Source organism: Diplotaxodon limnothrissa, linkage group LG4 (genome assembly GCF_057381915.1).
Source record: "Diplotaxodon limnothrissa isolate DT_005_m linkage group LG4, D_limnothrissa_male_GT1.1, whole genome shotgun sequence".
NCBI classification, from domain to species: domain Eukaryota; kingdom Metazoa; phylum Chordata; class Actinopteri; order Cichliformes; family Cichlidae; genus Diplotaxodon; species Diplotaxodon limnothrissa.
The window spans coordinates 3,294,016-3,318,328 of record NC_140599.1 but is presented as its reverse complement, the minus strand read 5'-3'; the positions used below and the strand labels follow the sequence as shown (position 1 = coordinate 3,318,328).

Genomic DNA, 24,313 nt, shown 5'->3' with positions numbered 1-24,313 from the left:
GAACAAAATGTGCAGAAATGCTAACTTATTTCCATGTTTGGGGACTCGCTCCTGCACCACCCTGTTTTGTATTTTGAAGTTAAGTGACCTCTAGTGGCCGTATTAATAACCAAACATTCACCTGTGCTTCTTCTAACTCAGGTAACCTAGAAAAGGAAACTAAGGGACTGACTCACAAAGTGTGAGCTGCTGCCCCTGGTGGTAGTTGAGGGTACTGCAGGTTGTCTTCAAGGCATTGTTTTTCAGGTTTAGAAATAGTAAACAGACTAAATAAAACAAAGGCTTAGGTGTGTTCACGTGTTAGTTGAGAAACACTCCACTTTAACCCAAATCCTGCTTTTTTTGTTTTGTTTTGTTTCGTACATGGATCGATCGCGGTATCAGTGCGATCGCTAAGTTGGAACTTGTTGAGTAAAGGCCTAATTCATTTGGACATTTTCATAGCAGATGTATTAAACGTCTGATCCATGATTGCCAGTCACGGCGCACTTATGACATAATCACAGTAAATGTCACGTTGGAAAATGTCAGTATTAAGATTACAAAGTGTTAGTTAACTGTGAGCTCATTTTCGGAAGAGGATTTTCTTCCTCTCAGTGTGAATACTTAACTTAATTCTGCTCCACGTTTTTTGTTTTGTTTGTTTTTTTCATTTTTCATCCTTTTTTTCTTAAGCATGCAATTTCACTGCTTTTTTCCCCTCTCCCTGTCATTATCACCCAGTGCGTGTCGGATTTTAAAGTGCAGGCAGAAGCTGAGATAATAAGAGCGAGGTCAGCGATGCTTATTGATGAATATGTTTTTTGAAGCTGCTAAGTGGATTTGCATCAGTTTAATCTCACTTTGCAGAGTTGGATCTGCTGAGGGTGGGGAGGATGGTTTTAGAGATTTTCTCTGGGTTAATAAGTTAATAGATGGATTGATAGATGGTAGGAATAAATCTCCAATTATCAGCTTGACCAAAGAGAGAGCCTGAGTGGAGCCATAAGCTGCCCAAACTAGGCTAATCCTCTGTGTGTGACATATAGGGACATGCTCTTTGATTCATGTATGTTCTGAGAGACGTGAGGCTGCTGCACAACCCTACCTGTAATGTTATTAACAAAAGATATTATAATGCTGCAGTATTTCCCTCCCAGGCCTTCGGCTGCAGCTGGAGCCTGGGACTAGCCTGGCTCACTTGTCCCAGCACCCCCCCCGCCGCCGATACTGGTGACTGCATAGTTTATCAGCTAGCATGTCAGATGGGGAGACCGGGGCAGTTGTTTACTCACCTTATCAGCCTGAGAGATAAAGCCAGCTTTGACACAGATAGCAGGCAGCTCGTACGCATGGACACGCACACAAACACTGGAAGGCTCCCTAATGCACGTGTGCACAAGTGTGCAGCAGCGTGCGTGCCCGCACGGAAACGAGCCGCGCAAACACACGGCTGCGCTGGGAGCCACTGACCCTTGGGCCGGGTTCATCTGGGGACACAGACTGAGAAATGCGGCTGGACGGTGACTCCCAGACAGCTGGTGGTCAAAGGTTGTCTTTCTGTCTGTGCCCTCATTTGGCTGATTGTTTTTTCTCAGGCCTCATCTGCTTCTGTCTGTCTCTTCTTCCTCCTCTTTTCTGCTGCCATCAAATAAAAGAGTAAGTCTTCAGTTCATGCTGTAGATGTGGCTGATCCTTCCCCAGAAACACAGATTTGGACCTTTTCCGGTTTAGTTGGGAAAAATATCTTTTAAAATCTGCTTTCTATTAATTTCTCTTGTTTCGTTTTTTTATTCATTTTAGGCTCTTGTGAAGAACTTTATTTATATAGCACCTTTCAAGATATAAAATCACAAAGTTTTTACTTACTTCATAGAAACGTTTAGCCGGTACCGCTGTTCTTTGTGTTTCTGTATGTCGCCCCCAGATCTGGTTCATTATAGTTTTGGATCTGGTTTCCTTATTTGACAGCTGAATGAGGTTGTTAAAGGAGGAGCAAAGTCACTGGTGCCCACACACATGCACAAACAGAGCAACACTTCCCCCTTACTCCAGCTAACATATCATATGTAGACACACACTCACAGTACTACTCACAAATCATGCACATCTAACATTAAGTCTCCATCGGCATCACCCAGGGAGGATGTGGACACTTGCACAGCCATTCATCGCTACCCTAATTCATTAGTCCAAATGAGCATTTATGCAGAGCACACATTATTTTTACAGGCCCGCTTTATGTGTTTGTGTGGAGTTTTACAGCCCTCATAAAACACGTTCTCCAAGCCCCAGATAGATTTGGGAGCATTTATTTGCATAGTTCACCAAACCAAAATAAATCTTTAGTGCGTTCAGGCTGAAAGCCCATTGGTGTAAATAAAGAGCGAGATGCAAATCGTGTTGTCTTATAAACTGAATCATATTTTGTTGATGTTGTATTAAAACATGTGAGGGATTACATCAGCTGAATACTGGCTGCACACTATTTGAATCACTGTTGGTGTGAATCCTGACAGGAATGTTAGAACTCGGACGTCTTCAAGTGAGAATGTTTTTTAAGCTTCGTGCTCCTGGATGCACAGCATACCATCACAACCTTGCAGTGCTAGAAGACCGTTAAATATAACCGTATTGCCTTAGGCCAGAAGAGCTATCTGTAGTTGTTAACATTGTTTATTTACCTTTGCATACATGCATTCCTCTCTGCTCAGAACTTGCATCCTGACAGGATATGAATCAACCTATCAACTTTCATGCCACATTGTGGCATTTTGTTGAAATCCACATTTACTCCAACAGAGCCTGTGGTTACCCCAACACATTCTTCTGTGTAGGTCTGAAGAACTTCACAGAAGCAGAGTTTAGGCTCAGTAGTACAAAACAAGTCACTTGGAGTATTTGTGCATACAGTCCAACAGAAGCCATCAAAACTAGCTAGCTTTGTCCGTTAACCTGCATTAATGAGCTCCTTTTTCATTTTCATGGGGTTTTTGCAACAAGCTAGCTGACTTGTTTAGCAATCAAACTGAATACATGACCATTAGCATTCATTTGGTAGCATGATTGCCCATAACAACAATATTCTCTCTCATTTTCAGCTTTATTATGGTCTTCAATAAGACATCGTTCACTGTTAATGCTCAACGTCTTTTGTTTGGCACAGGTTTCCAAATCAGGAAAAAGTGTTTAATGGGGATCATTATGCTCATCTGTAGCTTTTTATTCTTAGACTCTACTAATGTAGTTTTGTGTGATTCACAGTTGAAAATAATCCTCAGTCATGTTATAGTGGGTGTGTCAGTTCATCGTCTGTCTGAAACAAGCTGCTACAGTTGCTTTCTTCTGATTGGCTGCCTCTGGTCAGCAAAATATTTTAACAACAGGTCCGCTCTCTGTGACATCATACAGAGCCAAAGGTAGAAAACTGTCTGAAACCTGAGCTGCTGGCTGTGAGTATTTGTCCATGTTTAATGTGATCATCCACATTTGTAACAGCAAGTCAAGAAACGAGACAAAGTCTAAAAGGTGCCAAACAAGAGACTTGAAACTGCACAGGTGGCTGAGCTTGGGTTTATTACTGTAAACCAAACATCCTTCACGTTGCACACAGTCATTTGTATCACTATTAATATAAAATATTGATTAGCGTACCTTTAAGTGTCTTATAATTGCAGTTGATACTGTGATTGGGTGCATATTCCCAAAGCAATTTGCACAAATCTGTTGCCAGCTACCAAAATCAATTCTGATAATTGTACATGTGGGAGCCTTTTGGGGACATGGATGACGGTGTGTGCGCCTGGGGATGTCATTTCCCATCTTGCACAGGTTGCTTTGCCTGTTTTCCGGCGTTACGACTTTTCGCCGCATGAATTTGTCCACTGTGGGTCTGCTGCTGAGAATTTGTCACGAGGGGATTTGATGCAGCGGGGGAATGGCGATCAAATGTGAAGCCAAAAGTTCATAAGGTCACACTTTGAGCTTTCCCCAGTCCAAACACACAGGGGCGACGTTTGAGTGACAGGTCACCGTGATCTGCCCGGTGCTTGTCATGGATTTGGGTGTGAAATTTATGAGTTGGGGAGGATAGTTTGCGATGTTTGGCTCCTGGCAAAACGATGGCACTGCCTTGTGGTGGCTGTGGTGCGCTGTGTGTTTGCTTTTCCTCGTCTCCCCCGTAGTGCCGGGTTTGATGGTGTCTGCTCCCTGGCTGGTGCCCGCCGTACGCTGCCTTCACTCCCCCTCCTCGTACCCTCCTCTGCTCTCCTCTTCTGCTCTGCCAACAAGTCTCTCTTTCTTTCTCATTCCTTCTTTTATTCTCTCTGCTCACGTCTTTCTTGGCGAGGCAAAACGTTCCCACAGCTCTCACAATCCCCCCAGCCCCCACCTCACCCCCCTCCCTTTCTCTCTAACCCCCTCTTTCTCATCACTCGTTCCCTTTCTTCACCCCACTCCTCTTCTTCTTCTCTTTCATTCACTTTTTTGTCATTTTCTGTGCCCCCTTCTTCCCTCAGACTGCCTCTCTTCCCTCCCTTTTATTTTTGCCTTTTCTCCTTCTATTCCTCCTCCTCTGTTTCTCTCTCTCCTCCATTCCCTGGCACGAACTGGCATCACATGATGCCCATTCCCACTTGTGCCCAGACCCAGCCCCACTCACACACACAAACACCCACATGCATGTGCATATATCACAGGGTGGCTGATGTCTTTCATTCAGCCCTGTGAACCTCAGTGCTGTACGTTGTCTGCTTAGTTCTGTTTGTATGAAATTTAATATATACACACATCATCAGTGCAGTTTAAACAATTCTTCCTGTGCAAAAAGCCTGCATGGACATGGTGCATTTTTCACTATATGTTTATTGTCCGTGTCATCGCGCTGGCTTCGAGTATTATCAACATGTGATCAGAAACACACAAGAGGAGGAAATGCAGGGAAAAATAATAGTAGTTGTCAGTTTGTGGGTAGAGAGGTATGAAGCTAACATGCAGCACGTCCGCTATGAAAAAGACACAGTTGTGCTGTATTTTGGAGACACAGATATTTCATTTGGTGGTCGTAGTTTCGACTAAAGTCCAATATGCCCGAGAGCTTTCACCTCCTATCTTTCTAAAGCCACGGCAGCCCTGCTGAAATCTTTCCCACTGCTTTCTCTTCCCCTTGCAAGAGGCAGATTTCTTTAGCATGTGTTGCTGCCTTGTGGCCCCCACTGCCAACAAGTGACATCTGCTGGCCAAATGGAGGAATGACACCTCACCATATGCATTTTCAGTTTCGACGTGAACATTTGGATAGGTTCAGAAATTCAGAGACAGACTATTATTCAGACAGAGAGACTAACAGCCACAGATTAGAAAACTAGCCTCAAATCGCTCGATGGTTTTCTTTGCCCTTTTTACTCTTGCGTTTACCCCGACAACAAGCAGGGCTCTTTTTTGTTTTTGTGTTTCTCCCTCTGTGTCGCCTGGTCCTCCCTCCCTGCCCACCTCTCCCTGTACATCGCAGCTCATCAGCATAGGCACAGATAAAAGATAAAAGAAACAGGGCAGAGGGAGAGAGGAGGGGGTATCCGTGGGCAGCCAGCCAGCCCCCTCCATCCCTTCTACCCCCTGCCCTCTTCTCTCTCCCATGGTTGATTCCCTTTAGGCCCCTCTCACCCCTTCTCACCCCCCTCTCACCCCCTGGCTCCCCGGCTCTGTGTGGCGTTGGCAAAGAGAGGGCGCAGGCGGCACACAGACGGCCACGCAGATGGGCAACGGGCAAAGCAGGGCTGCCTCCCCACACCTGCTCCTTGCTGGCACAGGGCTCGGCCAGGCGGCCACGCAAGCACACACACGTACACACAAGCGCACACACACTAGTGCGCACACGTACAAACACAGATGTGCATCTTACACAGAATTATCTCTCTTAATTTATTGAACTTTCACACGTATAGAGAGAATCGCGGGGAGCGCGCACATGCAAACACTCCCACGAAGCGATGCACGCACTGCACACGCGTGTTTTAATAAAAGAACGTCGTCTGCCTCCCACACTCTGCTGCTCAGCCTGTCAGTCACAGATGTTTACACGCTTATCTCCAACTGTGCCTCAACACGTGCGCTCCAGAAATCTTTGCACGTATACAATATCATAAACATATATAAGACACAATCTCACACGCAAAAGCCAACAAGTGAGGTATTTATAGTGTCACACCCACACATTCACACTTCAGCACTAGCAGCACTGAAACACATTTCACAATTAATCACATCGCCCCATGCTGCGCTGTCACATGGAGTTACATGCCAGACATTCAGAGATGCACTATTGTCACTTACACACTGAATGTGGGCACTAAGATTGATTTTATGTAGACTTGGAAAAATGTTTTTAATGTATCAAAAAGATGGGAAGTCGTAAGCGCACTAGCCTGTAAGAGGTATTTTGTGCACCGCCACATTGCCAGAGGAATTGCCAGAGCTGGAAGCTGCTGGTTTAATAGGTAGGGTGTGGATATGGAAGCCAAATAAACTTCCCAGGAAGGCGCCAAAAATAGCTGAAAGGAAAACCCATCCTGAAACAGCAAACCCCTGTGTTATTCTTTCAATTTCTAGAAACTCTGGCTTGATTTGTAAACAGAAACGTGCTGCTCCATTGACAGTAAATGAGCTGTCATTACAGTCGTATAATGCAGGGTAGTTTCACAAGGATGGAGGCGGCTTTTCATTATAAATCTATAAATCATTATAAATCAGTGACTGAGCACTTTCAGAATCTTTTTCCTTGATGCGTCAAATGTTGCATTTTTGTGACCTTTTTTTGTTTCTTGTGCTGTAAAGTCTGCCTTATTCCTATTTATTCTATTTATCCCCTTTGTATATTTTATTTATATTTGTCTCTGTATTTATATATGTGTGTGTGTGTATATATATATATATATATATATATATATATATATATATATATATATATATATATATATATAACAATTCTGTAACTGTAACGTCGGTCGTTGCTGTGCTTTTTGGAAGTCGAATTTCCCAGAGGAACCCACCCGAGGGATTAATAAAGTTCTATCTTATCTTATCTTATCTCTTATCTTATAGCGTCAAGGTTTAACATGTTTCCTGTGTGCCAAACACTCCTTTAAAAAAAGACAAGGCAGTAAAAGCACAGCACTCGAGTGGAAAACTCCGAAGTGCCGAAACCTGCAGTTCCCCTCTGTCCACATGAGGGTGGCTTCCAAAGCAAGTCAGTCCCCACAGACTCCCGTGTTACGACGTCCAACTTCAGGTATGAAATCAACACGGTGCGGAAAACAGATTTCATGTTTAAAGTTCCTTTTGACCTCTAACACCTGTACAGAGGTAAATCACCAATGTTGACTTGGGTGTAAAGTTGTGGCTTCTGTGATTGATTGACGAGCGGCTGCAGATGCAGGCAGCTGTAGCCTGCAGGTGTTTTCGACATCTCACCTTTGCTAATTGAATTCACTGGTACAAGAAATTAGTACTCCAGAGTAAAAACAGTTTCTCCTTTTCCATTAGTCTGTCACTTAGCATCAGCGTGTTGAAGCTGTACAGCATTAGCTGATTCCTTAGCACTCTACTGTCTTGTTTAAATATGGTTGCTTCTGGCTCCACAACAACAGTCACATTAGCTACATCCACTTTTTTGACTCATAAATGGGCCACTTGTGCATTTTATCACTGCTTACAGGTCACATTGTCCTTAAACAGAAGATGTGGTAAAAGCACAGAGCTCAAGTTTATCTCTTTCATCAAGCAAACAACACATTTCTTTAGTAACTGGGACTTAATTGATACAACACTGGAGCACCGTAACCAGAGTTCATTCTATAAATGTAGAAACTTCCTTCTGCATGTAACATTTTAGAGATAAAGAGATTTCACATTGAGAGTCATTAAAAAGCGAAAGACTGGATTTGTTCAGGCTGTTCCAGATGTCCTAATAGCTCAGCAGGAAGAACCACAATGTTCTCACCGTCCCCTGTTATTATCCTGTTACACTAAACTGTACACTAATGAAACTAACTCCTATTAATTATCCAGAGCGCTTTTTGGTAAAAGTGGCATCCTCTCACACACTCACGCTTTTTCTGAATCGAAAGGTGGCCACAGTGAGCTGAGGTCACTCACGGGACAGATGACACTGTACCAGCGCAGCCAGCGTCCAATAAGAAGCCCCCGTGGCTTAAAAACCAGGCTCAACATGAGCTTTTCTAGTGGAAGATTGAAACACAAGGGGCGGGTGGGAGCAGCGCCGGGGCGATCAGGAGGCAGTGACTAGTATTCAGAAACTGGAAAACGAATCGGCCTATGAAAACGGAGGGGAGGGGGGGAGATGTGGAGAGGATGAAGGAGGTGGTGGAGGAGGAGAGGAAGAAAAAAAAGGAGGTTGAAATGAAGTCCAATAAAAGAGCCGAGTGAACATCTGTGTGGGATAGCCGTGGGGATTAGGAGGGTTTGGAACATTTTAAGCGCATTAAAGATTAAAAAAAAAGGTCAGAATGTTTAGCAACACACCGATAAACCTCTTAAGCGAAACCCAATTGGGGAGGCAGTTCGGTTTCTTTATCCAGAGGCTGGTGGATGGGGAGTGCGGGTGGAGAGAGGGGTTGAGGCTGCGCAGCTACGCTTGTATATGTATATGTCAGTCAGTGCAGTCGTGCTTTCTGCTTTACTTCAGTCTTCCATTTGCAGGCAGCCGTACCTTTGTGCAGTCTCCGTTGTATTTAGTGTTTCTTTGTGTATATCTGTGTTTTATCCGTTGCGGTCCAGTCAAGGCCTCGCTGAGAGCAGATCCTTTGCTGAACTCTGGAGGGAATGACGGGGTTTGTATGTACCAGCAGGCCTGAACTCTGAAGAGTGAAAGAGAGAGACATCCAGAAAAAAAGGAGGCAGAGGAAGCTGAGGTGGAGCGAGGGGGGTTACAGTGTGAGAGTGAAAGGCAGCAGCGAGACGGAGATCAAGGAGGGAGAACAGTGGTAGACTTGTCCACAGACTTCTGCAGTAGTCAGAGGAAGAGGCCCCTATCATTTGACTGTGAACTGAACCATGTCAGGGGAACTATCCTTAAATGACACGCAGAGGGTGGAGACAGAGGAAGTCAAAGGATCTCAGGCTGCAGCTACATCCACAGATTCGACTGTGGATTAGAATTTCTCACTTTTACTCTCAAAATTCGTTCCAGCTTCATTTAAATGAAACACTTTAAAGATTTAAATCTGTATTTTTAAGGTATTTAAAGGGAAGCAGCGTAGTATTGAATTTTCATTACCAGCATGGTGGACTTTCAAGGCTGGAGCTCCGCCTCCTCAGTTTTCCACAATGCAGCTTCATAGCATCGCTTTGTTAAACCCTCTTTGCGCACCTGTACTCGTGCTTTTCTGTGTTTCTTTAATTGCATTTGCAACGAATTATTGTCGGTTTAACGTGAACGTGTGAAGACAGACGTGCTTTGTTAGGTATGATCGCTAAGCTAACGGCTTTTTATGCTAAGAAGTAGCATGTAGAGTTATTCTCGGTACATCTGTAGCTGTGTTTTTGTGTTAATCTGGTTATTTCTTTCTACAGATTTGGTATTTTAGTGCAGGCAGTCACAAAGACAGCTGAGTGAAGGCCCCGAAAAGCATCTGATTCTCATAAACAGGATGATAATACTGACTATTACAATAACTTGCTTATGGAAATATTTGCAATCGCCTTCGAGTTTAACATCCAAAGGACGTTATATTTTATCTCTAGTGCTGGACTGGTGATGGTAGCTTTATAGTCTCTCATCAGTCTGCAAAATCCCCCTCACTTAGTGCACATTAGATTACAGAGGGCCTGTTTGCTCACGTGTGCTTGTGATGCACAAACAAATACTCTAAGCCGTTCTGTAAATTAGCAAAAAGTGTGCAGCGTGCGCTCGTATATGAATATGCACGTCGTAAATGAGTCCATTAGCGCTGGCAGTGGCTGCCTGCGCACTAAGAGGGGAGCACGTCTATGTGATTTTACATTCAAGTGTCACTTAATGATTCCAGATTGCGTAATTGTGTATCCGTGCGTGGTGTCGTTTTGTTTTTACGTGTATGATGAATGGAGCGATTGTGCAAGTGTGGTTTCTGAGTGTGTGTACATTAGCCTGGGTGTGAGTTCGTCTGCGTCTGCAGTGTGACAAATGTATAGCCAGTGTTAACTTTTACATAGACTCTACTGGAGTACATTAGCAATAATTGTACTGTATGTTGAGCAGGAAACAAAGTGAAATGTGTGTGTGCATGTTGGTGATTAGAGCGATAGCATGGTGTATTAGATGGCCTGTGTGTGTGTGTGTTATCTCTAGCGGGGTGTGTGCAGGGGGCCTTGGGGCGACTGTGTGCAGGAGATAAGGGTGATTCATCTGTGTTTGAATGTTGTGTTTTTGTGTGTGTGTGAGCATGTTTGTGCTTTGGAGGCATGTGCATCCATGTTTGGAGTGTGCACATCCGAGCACTTGAACCAACACGTTAATAAAAGCGGTCACATGTGCTCCTCTGCGTGTTATAGGTGTGGGCACACACAAATGTTGCAGTGGGGATGGGAGGCCTGCTGGCAGTGATTTCTCCCTGCACGGTGGTCTTATATGACTGTATAATAATACACAACTGCTATTGTTTACCAGGAGCGTAGAGCGTCTTCTTTCTTTAAGGGCATCACACCCCCTCCTTACTGTACTCCTGTAGAGGCACCTTTGGGCACCTATTGTGCACCCACACAATGTATGTAAATATAGATGCACGGATTACACTCCATCCATACACGTGCACATTTAAGAATGAAAGCACATAAAACATACAAGCACATACATATTGTGAAGTGCGTTCATGCGTTAAATTAATATCAGACAAAGACATTTTTGCTTTATTGAACTAAGCAGAGCATGGGAATGACACATAATTATGCAAATACACAAACGGGAAATTAGGCAAGAATCAAATTGAACCAAAACTTAGTGAGACATGAACGTTTTTTTCCATAACGTCTTACAGAGTGGGATTGTTTTTTATAGCTGCTTTACACAACAATCAAGAATGCCACTAGATCCAGGATATTAACCTGCTAGTATCTCTGTGTGTACCGTAAACATAAGAAATGTTAGCAAACCTGGCATAAAATATATATTCATACATTATTTTTAGATCTTTATTTCCCGCGTTATGTAACTGGAGGCCGAAACGCTGCTAAAATCCTCTGGCTGACTAAAATATTACACTTTTAAAAAGTTTATTTTGGCTGTATCTACTTAGCTGTTAGATAATATTAGCCATGTGCTAAAAGCTGCTGTATGTTATCCAAATCCTCCTGAATGATCCACATTCCAGTGTAACACTGACTTTGGCTTATAGAAATATAGTAGCACAAACCTCATATTTGATTTATTAGTGACAGCGCGAATGCTACATCTGTCAGTGTTTTCCTGTAGTTCATCTTGCTCACGTCTCCTAAAGTGCTCATTTCTTTTGTTCAGAAGTTAATTAAACACTAAACACATTTTTTGTCTTATCCATACTTTGTTTACTGTGGCCCGAAACAGTTAATGACTTAGCAAAGTTGTAGCCTTCAAGCAAACTCCAGTAGTGCAAAAGTGCGTTACAATAAACCAGCTGAGGACGTCCGGCCTGCTTAGGTATGAGATATTTCAGGAACAACAGATACTACGGTAGGCACTCTACATGTCTGTGTTTATTATGTCACAGAATGCAAAGCATGCCTGACTATGGGATGGCATTTAGCTCAAACTTGCAGCGCACAGCTGGTCGTTGGGTCAGATTAATTTAATTATTAAAAGCTCTGAGGTTTGCACCTCCTCCAAAGGGCGTTTGCTTTGGTCCGAATCAGAGTACGATGACTACGTTCATGTTGGCAGAAACAACCTGCACCAAGGGAGGAAAAAAACAGGGGTCAGCTCAAATGGGCTAAACAGTGAAGTTGTGAAAACATCCTTGGTTATGGGTTCCTTAGTCTGTTGGTAGGGCGTCCAACCACACATGTGCTATCAGTCACTTTGCAGCTTTTTGCTAGCAGAGAGAATTGACAGTTATTTTTCTCTCCGATGTGGGCACGTGGTCTTAAAGGAGTCTGTCAAACAGCATTTTTCTTCATTTTCCAACTTTCAGCCTTGAATACAATTCCTTTTATTATAATTCTTTTATTCATGTAGTGCCAATTCACAAAAAACAGTCAGTTCAAGGTGCACAAACATGGTACAATGTTAGAAAGAAACCCTAATAATCACATGACCCCCTATGAGCAAGCACTTGGTGACAGTGGGAAGGAAAAACTCCCTTTTGACAGGAAGAAACCTCCTGGTGCAAATGAAGCACAGTGATAGGATAACCTTGGTTCATTTGCTAACTGTTGTTAAACATTGCACAAGTTTTAAGGATAGAAAGCCACCCTTCATTTGCTGGAAACCCTCAAAATCAGTTTAAAGTTTGAGAACTTGTATTGTAGTTGCAATCACTTCATTTACATTTGAAATTCGGTGTATATGTCGCTGTGATTTAACAAGAGAAACAGGAAAGTTCTCAAAGCCGAGCCTGGAGAGTTAAACAGAAGAACTCCTGATACAGTAAAGCAGGCGTGTGACAGAGTGGCTGTGCGGCCACCGCTCTGCGTTGTGCCAAGAGATACTTAAACAAAACAACACATTGAGCGCATGCCAGGAAGCTATATTATTATCTTCATTCGAACTAATTGCCAGGCCAAACAGCGACACATATGCACACACAGGCTTCAACAACCACTCATCATTAGGGACTGTGGTGTGCCATCCACGTTGTCATGACAACAAGGCAGTGAATTTTGGCTTGGATGCTGTCACACAGGGCAAGAGATTTTTCTGAGGCACGCGGGTTTCAGAGGTTTTGACTGTTTGCTGAGGGTTTGTCGGGATGAGCGCTGCAGCGATGAGAAAGGCCTCAGGCTTCCTCCAAACATCGCCTCGTTTACCTTGGAGGACTCTCTTTGTGTTGCCCTTTGCACACTTCCTGTCGCTTTACGAGTGCGTCTGATATTTGTGATCAGCTGTCGAACTCTAACGGCCTATTAGCGTAGGCGACAGGATACTCACAGGATTGTAAACAAGCGTCCCTTTACTCCATCAGCGTCGCACGTCCTCCGTAGGTCTTTTTATCTTTAAGACCACTGGGGCTGTGTTTGAGAGTGAGTGTGCTTTGCAAGCATGTGTGTCTATTTCTGTGTGTGTGTGGGTGTGCCGTCAGCTAGCAGGAATGCATGGGTACCGCCAAAGCTAAGATGGCTGCCAAGCGCTAAGATGGCTGCCAGGATTCCACAGAGCGACAGCGCGCAAGAGAGAAAGAGACAAAACCAATGTGAGAGGAACTGAGGGAGAAAGACCTGAAGATGGACTCTTGTGCAGAATGAAGGACGAGTGTTGCGAGAAGGAAAGAAAAGAAGCTCTTCCTCGTGTTTCCCTCTTCCCAGAGCGATGAGGTGCTTTGGGTTTCTTTTTGTTTTCCTGCTTTTGGCACGCGACCGACAGGGTGAATAGTGCACCAGTTTGCTGGCACGCAACGCAACACTGCCACCCAAGATTAGGACACTGATTTGGGTTTAGAAGATGTTGAGACTGGGGGGCCTAGTAGTGGCTGCAAGGGGGCCACGTTTTGGATTGGGAGTCTTGGCCCAAGACGCCCTTAAAGGCTAAGTGCTTTGGAGTAATTGGCCTGAATGGTATATATGATACAACCATAAAACTCCACAAGGGTGCATTACACATCCGAAGAAGAATGGCAGCCAGCGAGCCAAAGAAAAGCAGCTGAAGCAGACGACTCTCTGAGCGCCTTCGTGTCCCTATAGATGGAAGCAATGCAGGAGATGCAATCCAGACAAAGTGCACATTTGACTAGTCAGCGTGGGCTGTTGAGGTGACACATCTGTCACTTTACCTAACTTTTTTACCTAGTGTTTGTAGCTGTGTGCACATGCAAACATTCAAGCGCCGAAAAGTTAGGTACACAAAGAGAGAAAAGATTTTTTAAGGTGATTCAACTCCAAATGATGCATTTCTAAAAGTTCTTGGGACCATTAGCACTCTGCCCAACATGAATGGTGAGTTTGAGTAATTGCAAGAAACAAAGATACAAAAACAGTTGAGTTATACACAGCAGTACCCAGAATACAGGAACGCACACGTTCAAAACCGCGACTCAGAAGCAGAGGTTTGTTTCTTAGGAACACTTGAGCCAGTTTACACTGTATTCAGATTCTATATTTTAGAAGGTCTTTCAAAAAAATGGCAAAGACGGTGCATCAATACCCAGAAATTACACGTACGCTGAGTTAATTGTTGGCATTAAAAATGTTTTGGGGGATTTGTAGCACTTTACCAAACATACACTAAGGCTGTGAGTACGATAATGACCAGATAAGAATCTACTAACGGTACTCTGAGCCTCGACCGAGTGCAAATATCTGCCTTTTTAATCTCAACACGTCTGTCCGTTGTCAGTGAAAAGAGTTTACCATATAGTTTCTCAGGAGACTCCTCTGTTCTTTACCTGCCCCCTCACCTTGGTCAGTGTCCAGACATCTGTCCACCTGACTCACCATCTTTCTTTCTTTTTCTCTCTCTCTGCAGAACAATCAGGACAATCAGACAACTCAAACCAGCAAGGAGACACAGATGTGAAGCCCCCACCAAACGGTAGGTTTACAAGTGCACGTTCCATTAATCTCACTCTACATGTGCAATTATTAAAAAACATACCTGTGCCTGCACGCAGTCACACCTATACAGTCATGCATGCACATGTATGTGCATTAGCCCTACACGCGGGCCTCTGTGCCTGTGCAAGTGCGTCCCAGCAGAGTTGGATCTAAGTTTATTATGGTAAGGCGAGCTGATGGTGCTGTAGCGTGGGGGCTGTGCTGGGTTTGTGGCAGGCCGCTCATAAATCACACTGACGTTCTTGGAAGATGGGAACCACATGGCCGCTGCCGAAGCTGAGCGCTGACCTCATGCGCTCTCCCCGCTGCGGTTAACCCCGGGCAGGGATGGAGTGAAGGAGCGAGAGGAGAAGAAATAAGGAGGGCTGAAAAGAACTGAATGAAAGAATGAGAGGCGAAGGGAGAAGGCGTGGGGGGGAGTGATGGACAGACAGAGGGAAGGGGGAGAGAAGGGTGTGGATTTAAAATGGATTCGGCCCCGGAGCCATAAAGCGATCCGCTTTACACACAGCGTAATACGACATGGACAACATAGTGTCGCATACTTAAACTTTACTTGGGGAACAGAAGTTCAGAATGCAGCACATTTAATTTGTTTGTACCATTTTCACCTGTGACGGTGTGTTTCGTGTGTAGACATTTCACTTACCTCGCTGTTTACATTCAGTTTAAATAAAATAAGAATCAAAGATCAGGTGAGTTCACTAAGCTTCATAAAAGCCTTTTTTAAAGACTTTTATGAAGCTCCTTATGTGAAAACAAGGTTCTTACCTGTTGTCAGCTGATACCAGAACATTATCAGTCATCAGGTTTCTAGACACCTGACAAATATCAGTCCAGTTTATTATGTTAGCTGCAAATTTATCTGCACGTTCTGCTGTCTGGCTCGTTGCTAGCTTAAAGTGATTTTGCATCTTACAGTATTTTGTTTCTTTTGTTTGTTTTTCTCTTTTTAGGCCTTTGTGCTCAAAATCAAGAGTTGATGGCTAAAATGTTAGATTTAAGATTTAGGCCAAGGGTCAGCATATTGGTCAATCGTCAGGCAGCAAGCGTCGAGGGTTTGTTGTAGCTCATTTGAAGTCGAGTATTGTTCATACGTGTTATTGTCGATAAAAGCGACACGGTGCTGGAAACTAACACAGCTGAAAGAGGAAAAAGCCAGACAAGCAGTCAGATGATCGTAACGTTGAAACTAAGAACTGTTAAGAAAATGTTCCACTGACAAAACCCATCACAGGCTACAGCGCAGTGTAGTCGACTGAGAAGAAATGATGACTGTAGTTGTGAAACTTCAACACAAGTTATAATCAAGGTTTTGGTTACAGTCTCAACAGACTGAAAGGACAGATGTGCGAGGACGTGTGTATATCAGTGTTCCAGTACCTCTTATTAAACATGTGCACTTTATTATGCGTGCGCATGATATATACATGAAGATCGCAATGCACAGCGCATCATCCATTACATAGCTGTCTGTGTGGAGATTACAGCCGCTTGTTGGATCTGATTGGTTGTGTATGTTGGACTGTCAACAGTCAAGAAAGTGAACACGTCCAAACCAAAGGCCTGTTGTACCTTATAGAAAACACATGGGCCCAGTGGATGACACCAGCAGTGTGTCAGGCCTTTCCACACGTGTTTTTCAGCCTCTTTCTGAGTGTGTGTGTGTGTGTGTGTGTGTGTGTGTGTGTGTGTGTGTGTGTGTGTGTGTGTGTGTGTGTGCATTCAGAGTGTAACTCACAAATGTCTCTTTCTCCCTTTAACCAGGCAACTTGAGTTTCCAGGACTGCTTTGTTACTTCGGGTGTGTGGAACGTAGCCGAGCTGGTCCGTGTGTCGCAGAGTGAGTCAACCACTGTCACCTCTCATTCTTAGTATATAGTTACTTATGTTATTATAAGTATATTACTCTATAACCTATTATAACTAGTAGTTTTGAGTAGCTGGATTGATTTGCATAATTATATCACTCGTACATTAACCTGCTAAGATCCGAATGTGCATTTTGAATTCCTCTTTGCTATCTGGCTCGATGGTGTTTGATAGAACGCTAAAAGTCACATTTGAGTAATGATGTGCAAAACTGAACACAGCAGCATTTTCCTGAGTACACAAACAAAATGAGAAACAACAAATTTTGAAAGAGCAAAATTTAGTATTGCGGTCTAGACCAGCCGCCCCCAGCCCCCGGGCCACGCACCAGGACCAGTCCGTGGGTCGTTTGGTGCCGGGCCCGAGAGTTGAGGCTCGAGTGTGAAATTTATGGTCTTCAGGGTTTTATCATTATTTTGTTATCATGTTTATCATTAACTCAGTGTCCTGTGTGTCATGAATAAATCTTTTTTTTGTGGTAGCTCTACTGGTTTTATTTTGTTGTATTTATCTGCGACACCTTAAAGGTCAGACATAAAGCGGTCTGTGGTTGGGGAAACGTAAAGGTTGGGGACCGCTGGTCCAGACAACCCAAAATGTGATGTTCCCATATGTGGACACCAGGTCCTACGAGGTTGAATAGAAGTTTAGCAAAGTCCTGTAAACATAATCGTGTCAGTGTCTCCAAAAATGGACTAGTAAGGCTATAGAGACTTTGAAATGAGTACATTTGTAGTGCTACTGAAACGTCAGAGTTATCAGGAATCATCTTCTGCGAAGCTTAAACAAAGAACTGTTTCTGCAGTCGACGGCTCTCTCACACTTTCAGCTTTTAATTCTAGTTTTTTTCTATGATGTGTCTCTTTTCTCTCGTTTCCTCTGTGTGCATCCCCTCAGCCCCTGTGGCTACAGCGACAGGCCCCAACTTCTCTCTGGCTGACCTGGACAGCCCCGGCTATTACAACATCAACCAGGTGACCCTGGGGCGGCGCTCGATCACCTCCACCCCCTCCACCAGGTACACACGAAGCACTCGAAACGCTCCTTCTAAATCTAATTCTGCCACTTGCTATTCTTCATTCTCCAACCTCTGTACTGTGTTTCCTAATGCTTAGCCTGCTCTGCTTTTTGATCGTGATCTTTCTCTCTCCTTCCTCGTCACTAACCCTCCTCGTCCCCACTCATATTTCCCACCGATCTGTCTGTCACCCGTTCCTTGTTTGTGTCTGTTTCCCTCTCCTCTGCCGTCCTCTCCCGCTCATCTTACGCTGCAGGACTGAAATGGAGCTTTATGCAAGTCTCCCACGGAGGTAGTTACACTCATTACAGAATATCTCCCTTGATACTAATGTAGCACAGACCCCTGCATCACACAAAAGCCACACGCATGCTGTCCCACGTATACGCACACGCTGTACGTTCACAGCCCCTTTTATTTTATTGGTCACAGATGTATGTGTTTGTAGGAATGTGCAAACACACACAAAAATAGGCTCCGACATCACCAGGCACACTTTCTGCTTGCAGTTTCTAGCGCGCGGCTGCTTTGAGCCGGCGTGGACACAGCATGTTGTTAAAATTCTGGCCTCGTGTTTGTTTGTCTCCAATTATGCTGCTTTGTCCCTTAAGACTGTAACATAATATGAAAACAAAATGTAGATAACTGAAGAGAAAAGGTGACTTTGTTTCATTTCCCTTGATTTAAGATGATATGACATTTATCAGTGTCCCCTGTACTAATTAGTTGTGCCTATTTATTTTAGTGGGAAACCCTGGCCTGCTTCAGATTGCTCTCATAATGAATCCCTTTTACTAATCTTTCTCCTTCCTCTCCCAGCTCCAACAAGCGCAAGTCCATTGACGACAGTGAGATGGAGAGCCCAGTGGATGATGTCTTCTACTCGGGCCGTTCCCCAGCGGCTGGCAGCAGCTCTCAGTCCAGCGGCTGGCCTAATGATGTGGATGCAGGTAGTCCCGCTGCAACTGCTGCATCAGATTTTGCACGCAATCCAGAAACTGTGCTGAGGTCCACATCAATTCAGAGGCAAACTTTAAACACTGGCTTCACCTTGAATCGTAAAGCCTTAAAAAAACAATTTGACATTTGGGGAAATACGTTTAGCTTCTGTAGTTTGATACTATTGTAATGTCTGTAGAGTAAACAAGAAGCAAGCACCAGCTGGTCAGCTTAGCGTAACTTTAAAAGAGGGAAACAAGCAGTCTGGTTTCAGCAAAAGGTCTCATTGCTAGCTGAGGTCATCAAAATGAGCATTATTATCTGATGTTATCTAGGCCTTGGTGCAGCGCCCAGTTCGTTCACATTATGAGGCAAGCCGCCTTTCTCCTGATTTATAAACAGAAGGTTTGGGCACTGACTTCGTTATTTGAGACAGCCATGTTTAATATGATCGTCTCCTCCTGTAACAGTGCATATGTGACAAAGCCCAAACTAGCCCCTCCACTTCCTGCTGTGTTTTGCTCATACTTACTGTGCAGCTATTAGAATGGTAACGCTCTAAATAACTCTCAGCAACGAGGCAAAAAGATGTATTTCCCACAAATATTAAATTCCTGACTTGACATGGACCAGAAGCTAAAGCTAATTATGTTTCACCATCATACCCGCTTGCATCTATTTTGACTCTTCAATACTCGCCCCCCCCTCATTATCCCCACTTGCACCATCTTTCATTTTCAACTTCTAATCCTCTTATATGCCATACCTAAATGGACCCCCCACCAAAGCATCATTTCTCACATACAGCAGGGACTTAAAGAGCCAGTAAAAAACACATTTTCTCAGTTACTCTAAACAGTTTGTAGAGATTCGGGGGAATTTGCAGAAATTTCAAGGTCTTTTATTTCCATCGCTGGAAATTCTGCCATCATCTAATGCTTAATGCATTTGAAAATTGTGTTTGGAAATAGGAAAAATGTCTTTCCAGTACCAGTTCTTCAAAACAAACAAGGTTTATGTACATCACACCACTGTTGTGATGGGATACAGAAAGAAAGCTGATCCTGAAGCTATTGGATAAAAGACAGAAAAAAACTTTTTGTTCTGGCTGAACTGCCCCTTCAATCAGACCACAAACTGAGGATAGCCTGCTGTCTAGTGTTTGTTGTCTGACTGTGAGAATAGCTGCAGAGATGGACACATTTAGTTTTTACGGCATTAGAGCTAACATCTATTAAGCTCACCTCCAGGACTGAGTGCACGTGTGTGCGAGTGTCGTGCATTAGACTGCGAAACACAAACATCATCTGCTAAATGTTTAGCAACTTTGTTTTATCAAGTGGGTGTAACCGAGTCCTTTACAAATCTAACTTAAAGTAAACCCACTGTAATGACTGTAATGTTGCATGTGGTGTTCCTTAGGAGTACTTTGAGATTTTGGGAAATACAGCAATTTACATTATTGCACAGCAAAGAGGAAGCTGTGCTAGCAGCCAGTTAGCTAATGCAGTGCAGAGACTAATTGGTCATGTGACTGATGGGCTACTGTCACGTGACACCATTGTGTTTCTTGCTTCAGTTTATCTCGAGGTTATTAAATGAGAATAAGTGTTTGTTCTTTGTTTTGTGATAGGCTAACTGGCTTGTAAAGGGCCATGAGGGCAAATTGCTCTTCTCTCTGTTTTTGTTTCTTTATATTCATTTGTGAATCTCAGAGCTGTTGGTTGACTAGAGCCGAGCTAGCTGTTCTTTTATCTATTTATTTTTTACTGAGACAACATTAAGCTAACCAGGAGCTGGCTGCTTCAATGCTGACTTATAATACAGACATCAGAAGGCCACCAGTTTTATCATCCATCAGTATTTTGCTTATTTCCCAAAATGTTGAATTTCTAATTTTTGAGTATTCTCCAGATACCTAAAAGTTATACCAAAATCCTGAGCGGCACTACTCCAACCACCCATTCACATGCTGAAGTCATAGCCACTCACTCTTTGGGTAACCGCACTGTTAACCATCATGATGGTGATCACGTCAAATGTATTTTCAATAGACTTAACATATATCTCTTGGGTGTCGTATTTGGCTTTGGGGATTTTGTTAAATTGCTAAATTTTCATGTATTCTCCGTCCCTCCCACTCACATGCTGCCATTTTAATACTGCCAACAGTAATGATGTAACTATTTTATAGACACTTGCTGCACTCTATAACATTAAAATCCCCTATTGCCTATTATTTAACCAGCCCTGTTTCTCTCTCTCTCATTCTTTCCATCTCTTTCGATGTCTCTTTTTCTCTCCTCCCCTCTTCCATTGTTAACTCTTCCCTTCTCCCCTGTTTGGCCTTTCAGTGCAGCACCATTTGGCCAGTGTGCAGGAGAGGAAGATTAAGCATGAGAGCGATGGAGTGCAGTTTCCTTACCATGGTTAGAACAACATTAAACATTATACTGTGTTCATGTATACATGCTCTACCTCCGCTCACACCACCCTCAGCTTGTGTACATCTCTTTCTGTCCTTTCTTCAAATCTGTGAGCTCTCAGAGCGAATCTGGGTTATTTTTCATTTGTCCCTCTCTTCTCTTCTCTTCATCCCTCTGTTTGTGTCCTGTTCTCTGGCTATGCTGCTGCTGGGTGGGGTTGTGTTTCTACCAGATGTCTGCTGTTGTCCATTGTGGGTTCACCAAAGCCTTTTGGTAGCCCAGTAGCTCCATAACATCTTCCGCCTGTCTGCCTTAAAGATGTAAATCTGTGAAAGAAATGTGATGTCTAGGAGGATAAAGACGTCTCTGTGGCATTGAGAACATGTCTGAATGCTCTTATACTGATGTAAACCCTAGTCTACATATGCAATTAGGTGCATTATCATATCTGAAAAACCACAGACTGCAAACCGAGTTTGCGAGGTGGTATGAGTTTGTCAGCGGCGTTCAGCTGAGTGCCTTGGGTGTTGTAATTTTGTTGTTGAGCCCGGAGAGAGAAAGCGAGCACTGAAAGACACAAAGAAGGAGGAGCGGGGTGTGTGAATGGGGGTTTGCTGCTTCGTCCTGCCGGTTGTTTAGACAGAGCTGTTGAGTGGCGTCCCACCTGCTGTAGGCCTGACTCAACCATCTCTGAAAGACAGCGCAGGAAAAACAACATACGACCCAAACAAACAAGACTAAAGGCACTCAGGTGTGTCATCAATGCACAAGGCGCCTTCTGTCTGCGAGACATGCTTACTCACTAACGCGCACATTTACAAATGACATGCAGACACATGCGTACGCGCACAGAAAACTAAATTTAAGCGCCTTCTCTGATTTACATTCACACACACATAAGCACGCTCCCCAATCTGGGGAGGAGCAGCGTTCCGGTCCAGATGGCGCCTCCATGTGTCTACAGCGAAGGGAGCTACTGGGTTACAGCAGACATCTGTTCTGGTGATGGTGGTGGTGGTGTTGGGAGTGAGAGATGTGGAGAGGAGAAGAGGGGCGGAGGACAGGGGGAGGGGGGTGGGGGGAAGGAAAGGGGAGAGTCTCCGCCTCTGCGTGCTCAGAAGGTGATTCTCTACCTGAATGAAAAGCTCTGAGGCATAGCAGGTGATCATGTAATTCATCATTAAGTCCGCTGTCTCCCGCTCAGCTCTGCTCCGCTCTCTCCTTCTGCCTGCTTGCTGCTGCTGCTCAGTGGTGGGAAAGCCCACTATCAGCCTTTCAGTAAGGGAAGGAGGGGGTGGGTTTCCCGTGTATTTGTGATTTTGACAGAGATTACAAGCTAATTATCTGGGCATTAAATCGTCATGTGTGTGGCTGTCTTGCGGAGGTGTCCTTGCGCTGAATCTTAGTGTTTACGAGCGCTAATGTTGCGCGTGGCAGCGAGTATAATGAGGTGCTTTGCTCTGCTGATGTACACTGTTGTTCCTCGCTTACCTGAACGAGGAGTGCACGAGATCTGTCGTCTCTCTGTTGTGCGCGCGCACATGCTAGTGGACCAGTTCTGTGACAGTTAGGGGGTTTGTGTGGTCGCCAGCTTGTTAGCATGGCAAGACTACAGGGTCATGGGAGCAATTGGCTGCCAGTCTGTTAGCGCAGCGTGCCAGGAGCAGGACACAGAAATAACGTAGAACAAACAACTGTGTATGTGTGCATGCGTGCATATGTGCAGACACACACGCGCTCTCTCACGCACAGATTAAGAGAGAGATCAGAGTAACTTCTGTTAGCTTTATCAGACAAAGCTTTCATTGGGCATCTGGGCCTCATTTGCTGCTCCTCACTGAGAAGCCGCATAGATAGATATTTCAGCAAGATAGCGACTAATTAGGGAATATCACAGAGACTAAAAACAATATGTATAATTTAAGGCTGTTTGTGCATAATAAGCTGGTTATAATTAAAGTTGGGATGTGGCAGCACAGAGTCTTGCCTATACGTCCAACAGAGGAACTGCAGCCAAACAGGCTTTGCTGCAGGGACGCATTGAATACACAGCATGTTTACATTCAGTCTCTGTGGCTTTAACACCATTTAAATTATGTCTTTTCATGTGTGTGTGTGTGTGTGTGTGTGTGTGTGTGTGGGGAGAAAGTTGAAGAACTCAGAAGTTACAAATTCATTTTATAAAATTAGCTAAACCAATGCAGAACCAGAGAAATGAACATTTTCTAAGACTTCCAGCCAAAGACTAGAGCTGATCTACAGAGAGCCATCCCTGTTTAACCCGTTCAGCTGAACATGGCTGCAGATAACCTGTGAAGAGACAGAGCCCTGCTAAAACCATTATTTAAACTTGCATCTACACAAAAATGCCCACAAGTATCAGATATTAGTCAAAATTAGGCATATCATGTCCTTTTATTTCCATTACGTTGAAACCAATCGTGATGGGAGACGTTTTCAAAGGATAATAAAAATGAAAATTACATCAAAACAGAAACGCTGCTGTTTGTGGTGGTCAGCTGCTTTCAGGTTGCTGCTGCAAGAAATCCTGCGCAGCTGCTCATTTGATGTGTGAAATAAAAAAGACACATGCTCACGGTGCTACGACAGTGACATCTCTGATACTCCCAAATAGTATTTTATTACAATTTAAACCCTCAAATAAAAAAAATCTGAACATGGAGCCGTATCTGTGGTCTCGACTCCTTCAAAGATACTCCAGAGCCTGATTGATTCTGCACGTCTCCTGAGCACCGCTCATCATTGGGTACATCCTTACGTACTACTCCTTGAGATTTGCCACAAAACTAAAACCATCTGCCTAACATGCCAAACAGCTCTGACCTGTTGGGGTATGGACAGGGGACCTCATTGGGTGCTGTGATGCTCTGTCATTTTACAATTTTAAGACTTTGGAGGCTTGAAAATTTGAGCTCTTACGTTTCTTGAGCCATTCGTGAGGAGTTTGGCAGGCATGCTGCCTGCCAGCAGGGAGTACAGTAGTCATCACGAGGGAAAGGGTGGGCTTGGTCTGGATCAACGTCGTGGTGGGTAATGCATGTCAAAGTAACAGCCACATGTATGACATCATCCAAAGTTTCCAGCATAATATTACATTTTAATGGCATTATAAATGTTACTCACTTCACTTGCCAGTGATTTGAAAGTTCTGGCTGATTGCTGAATATTCCACAGTCTGTTAACAGTAGATTGCAGCTTTACTGTACTAGCTGTAAATTGGTTGTAATATGCCCCCAAGAAAGCATTACCAGATGGATGATATTTGTCTCATAAATCTATCGGTGAATAAAGTGCATCTCACCCTCCTCGCCGTGTCCGCTCCTCCC

General features: G+C 44.0%; 1 protein-coding gene across 9 annotated transcripts in view; it reads left to right on the top strand.

Moving 5' to 3' along the window:
- The window catches only part of nfixb (nuclear factor I/Xb), a 137,135-nt gene that overhangs the window by 92,141 nt on the left and 20,681 nt on the right, over positions 1-24,313 (top strand). For 5 of the 9 annotated variants that reach the window (XM_085351288.1, XM_085351291.1, XM_085351292.1 and 2 more), the window contains 6 exons: positions 14,624-14,689; positions 16,480-16,554; positions 17,481-17,601; positions 17,858-17,893; positions 18,421-18,551; positions 20,895-20,969. In XM_085351288.1, the coding sequence (XP_085207414.1) occupies positions 14,624-14,689; positions 16,480-16,554; positions 17,481-17,601; positions 17,858-17,893; positions 18,421-18,551; positions 20,895-20,969 (504 nt within the window). The remainder of the gene's footprint in view (positions 1-14,623; positions 14,690-16,479; positions 16,555-17,480; positions 17,602-17,857; positions 17,894-18,420; positions 18,552-20,894; positions 20,970-24,313) is intronic. The other 4 variants (XM_085351289.1, XM_085351287.1, XM_085351293.1 and 1 more) reach the window with 3 other exon arrangements.